The sequence below is a fragment of the Cyprinodon variegatus genome, unplaced genomic scaffold (genome assembly GCF_000732505.1).
Source record: "Cyprinodon variegatus isolate N-32 unplaced genomic scaffold, C_variegatus-1.0 Scaffold1619, whole genome shotgun sequence".
Taxonomy (NCBI): domain Eukaryota; kingdom Metazoa; phylum Chordata; class Actinopteri; order Cyprinodontiformes; family Cyprinodontidae; genus Cyprinodon; species Cyprinodon variegatus.
Window position 1 is genome coordinate 71,603 of NW_015152072.1, and position 4,188 is coordinate 75,790.

The 4,188-nt window shown below is 45.7% G+C and overlaps 1 protein-coding gene across 2 annotated transcripts in view; it reads left to right on the forward strand.

Moving 5' to 3' along the window:
- LOC107104116 (serine/threonine-protein kinase PAK 6-like) overlaps window positions 1-3,006 on the forward strand; it is a 24,488-nt gene extending 21,482 nt beyond the window's left edge. For both annotated transcript variants that reach the window (XM_015404033.1, XM_015404032.1), the window contains exon 10: window positions 2,390-3,006. In XM_015404033.1, the coding sequence (XP_015259519.1) occupies window positions 2,390-2,557 (168 nt within the window). In that variant the 3' untranslated portion in view covers window positions 2,558-3,006. The remainder of the gene's footprint in view (window positions 1-2,389) is intronic.
- The last annotated feature ends 1,182 nt before the right edge of the window (window positions 3,007-4,188 follow it).

Sequence of the window (4,188 nt, forward strand, 5' to 3'; positions counted from 1 at the left end):
TGTAAAAACACCAGAACAACCAACAGACACGGTACGAGACATACAATAAAGTAACACCTAGATACTATCGCTGAAGTATAAGTAGTATTATTTAATCTGACATGTACTCTGTGGTACCTGAAGATCAGAAGATGGACTTCCTGTGTGGAAGTGAATCTCTGAGTACCTGGAACCAAGCACCTGTAGTTGTTTTTGAGACTGCACGAGTGCATGTAAAGTTTATCCAAAGCAAAAATGCTCAATAGTGGTTGTGGAGAGCCAAAGAGGCGCCCCCCCCAGAGCACTGAGTCCAGCACCGGGAGACCCAAAGCCCCAGTCGCCCAAAGGGACCAGCACAGGAAATCCGACCCCCACCTAGGGAGGAGGAGAAACAGCCCGGAGGAAGTGCCCCAACCACCGCAACGCCGGAGCCCCCGGGAGCCGCAGGGACGAGTCCGCGAGCTCCGCCGGCAGCCAGCCGCCCCAGGGATCCGAGGCCCCAGGGGCACCCCATTCCCCGGCAGGAGCCCAACCCGGGTCAGTTGCCAGCTAGCCCAGGAGCCAGCCAGCGGAGGGAGAGCAGGAAAGGGGGAATGGGCTCCACACTTAGACTTGAGATGTTCTTGGGAGAGGAAGCAGTTCAGACCCCAACCTGGGAAAGAAAAAAACAACTCACAGTCTCAATCATGCCTTCCCACCCTAGTGCCCCCACTCACACCACACAGACTAAAATAAAAGAACGCGGACGCACATTCACACACATTGAAGCAGAAGGATGATCAGACAGATGGAAGTCTGGACAGAACCAATGAACTGAATCCATTCAACAAGCTCAGCATCTTTCTCTCCTGCCTACAGTCACATGGACGTCCTGCCCTCCTCTGACATCACTTCCTGCTTCTATTATCAGCCAGACCAGCAGGTGGTGCTGCTCCCCCCACCTTCCACCTGTCTGTCTCTAGAAGTCAGTAAAGAGGCAACTAGAGTTGCCATATAGCTAAGGCAAATTTAACTCACATTCTGGTCATGTAAAAAATTGTGCAACTTCTGGTCCAATTTTTCAGGTCAATTTTAAAGGCTCTCCAACCCAGTGCTGAATTGGCAATATTTAGAATTCCAGGGGAGCGAATATCACAAACACATGATTTTAAAAATGTACTGGCTTTTTCAACCCTCCTCACCCGAAGAAGAATACTATAAGCTTGGAAATCAGAACACCCACCCAAGGCTTCTCTTTGGTTTAAATATCTGTTCCTTAAGTTAGAGAAGATCAAATTTAGTGTTGGAGGCTCAGGCCAAAAAGAACTTGGGCCCCTCTATCATCTCCAGCCTGAAAGTCACACAGGAGCTGGCTCTGCTGTGTGGGTGCCGGTGCCCCCGGTGCCCCCGGTGCCCCCGGCCCGATGGCCTCGATGGTCCCTTGTGGTTTTGGCTGTCGACAGTGATTGTCCATCTGTACAGTTTTTAGCATCCCTGTCCTGTCCTGTGCAGTTTCTTGTTTATACCCTGTCCATGTTTTTGAGTTCTGTCTCGGCCTTCTGGGGTTTTCATGCTTCTGTTTTTTTCAGCTGTATAATTAATAAAAAAAAAGAGGCAACTGGAGAGACTGAATGGTAATCAATCAGCAGGTCCTGATGGTGTCAGAGTCCTGATGACCTGAGCAGAGCAGCTCTGTGGGATTCTACAGCACCTCTTCCCCTTTAGTTTGACCCTGGAGGCAGTTCCAGGGACGTGGAAGACCTCCTGCCTTCATCCAGGACCAAAGAAGACTCTCTTCTAGGAACTCCTCTAGAACCTTTGGAAGAACTCTTCATAAAGTGAGGAACATTATGGACAACAATGAACATCCACTTTATCACACAACAAACACCAACAGAGGGTCCTCAGTCAGAGGCTTCTCCAGATCTGATGCAAGACAGACCTCTACAGGAGATCCTTCCTGCCCACAGCTATCAGCATCTGGTTAAAAAAAACACCCCCTATGAGTTACTGTGGCGTTTCATTTCCTTTAGGGTTTAATAACGTACTTTGGAAATGAAATGGATTGTTTTCTACATGAGGTCCTGCTCTGTGAACCAGATTGGTGGAAATATTGGTATTGATTTTTTAATAAGAGACTTCAGGACAGAAATTAATCTTCCAGAAACTCTAGAGGGACTCTAGAGATCCATGTGGCTGAAATAGAAATAGAAATAGATTTATCAAACCACACACAGTACAGCTATACAACAAAGACAAACGCTTCACATGTTAAATTACAATCTGCAATCTAAAGCACAAACAAACTTCTTTGCATTGGTTTACAATCATTATTTTAAGGCCAACTTTAAATGATGCTTTCTGTGTCATGATGTACAGGTGATTCTGTGGCGTAGGAGTTACCTGCTCACGTCCCTCTGTTTCCTTTCAGTTGTCTCCAGTGCTGAAAGACTTCCTGGACTGCATGTTGACCCGTGAGATGCCACAGCGCAGCGGCGCCGTCGACCTGCTGGAGCATCCCTTCCTGCTGCAGGCTGGTCCGCCCCGATGCCTTGTACCCCTAGTGGAGCAGCACCGCAAACGAATGTCGCTCTGCTGAGGGTCACTGATTCTTCTTGTGCTTCACCTGGAAGCACAAATAAAAGACAACATATCCGTGTGGGTTAAGCCCTGAGACCCAGAGGACAATATCTATGAGAGACATCTGAGCTCCCCTTAAGTCACTACCTGAGATCATACCTGAGACAGACACACCTGGACACTTCAGAGACACCGGGACACTGCAGAGACACACCTGGACACTTCAGAGACACACCTGGACACTTTACAGAAACATCTGGACACTTCAGAGACACATCTGGACACTTCAGAGACACACCTGGACACTTTACAGAAACACCTGGATACTTCAGAGACACACCTGGACACTTCAGAGACACACTGGGACACTTCACTTATTCAAATCTTTTTATTGTTTTAAACATACAAGAACAACAATTAAACAAAAAATAAAAATTATAACAGGTGCTAACAACACATATTTTGTAAGAGGGGGAGAGGGAGGGGGGGTGGGTTGTTTAGGCAATATAATTAAGAGAAATCTGTCTCAAAGTACAATGAAATGGCTGCCAGGTGGTATTGTATTGTTGAATTGAGTTGTTAACTGTATGTTTCAGATGTTCAAGCTTCAGGTGGAACATAACATCTTCCATCCTTTGCTTATGAGACGGTGGAGCAGCTCTCTTCCAATTGGATAATATTAGGCATCCTGCAAGTAGTGTAACAAAAGCTGTGGCATTGGCCTGCTGTGTTGTTATTGGTGTAGTTGAAGGGACAACATAAAATAAGGCAGTTAGAGCGCTTCGATTAATGTTCCTCTGACATATAAATGTAATCGCCCTAAAGATTGATTCCCAAAAAGGGGCAAAGCCAGAACGTATGACTGAGATCAGCAGGGCTGTGCCCACACCTAGCACAAGATCTACGTCAGGATACATTCTAGATAGTTTTTTAGGGGATAAGTACAATCTGTGTAACACCTTAAACTGTAGCAGGCTATGTCTAATACAAATTGAGGATGAATGGATTCTTGAGATTGCAGCCTGCCAGGCTGTATCAGTAAACAATTCCCCTAACTCTTCTTCCCATGATTCTTTCAGATATCTAAGTGATGGGGATCCAGCGTTCTGAATTTTATGGTATATAACTGATATTAAAACCTTATCAGTTGGATTCATATCCAAACATTCATCAATCCATGTTGTTCGAGGTAGCGGTAATGAGAAATTGGCTTTCACGTAACTACGTACTTGGAGATACCTGAAGAAGTCAGACTGAGAAATGCCAAAGTTCCTTTTTAGCTGTTCAAAAGAAATAAATTGGCCTACTTCAAGCAGGTCCTTTATGCTAGTTATGCCACTTTTGAAAGGATGGGTCTGTCAAGGATGGGATGAACTGGACATTGCGTCTTACAGGAGATGCAGTTGGAAATAGTCCTAAATTGAGACCATATCTTTAAAGCGCCCTCAACAACTGGATTATTTGTCTTGTGACATTTACTCAGTGGTGAAGGGCTACATATTAACCAGCTAAGCAAAACCGGATTGCTGGAATGTTGTCCAGGTGTACCCAATCTGGAGATTCAGCATCTGGCTGATCCACAAACCAGTACAGAAACGTATGGATATTGGTTGCCCAGTAATAGTAAAGGAAATTAGGTAGGGATAGTCC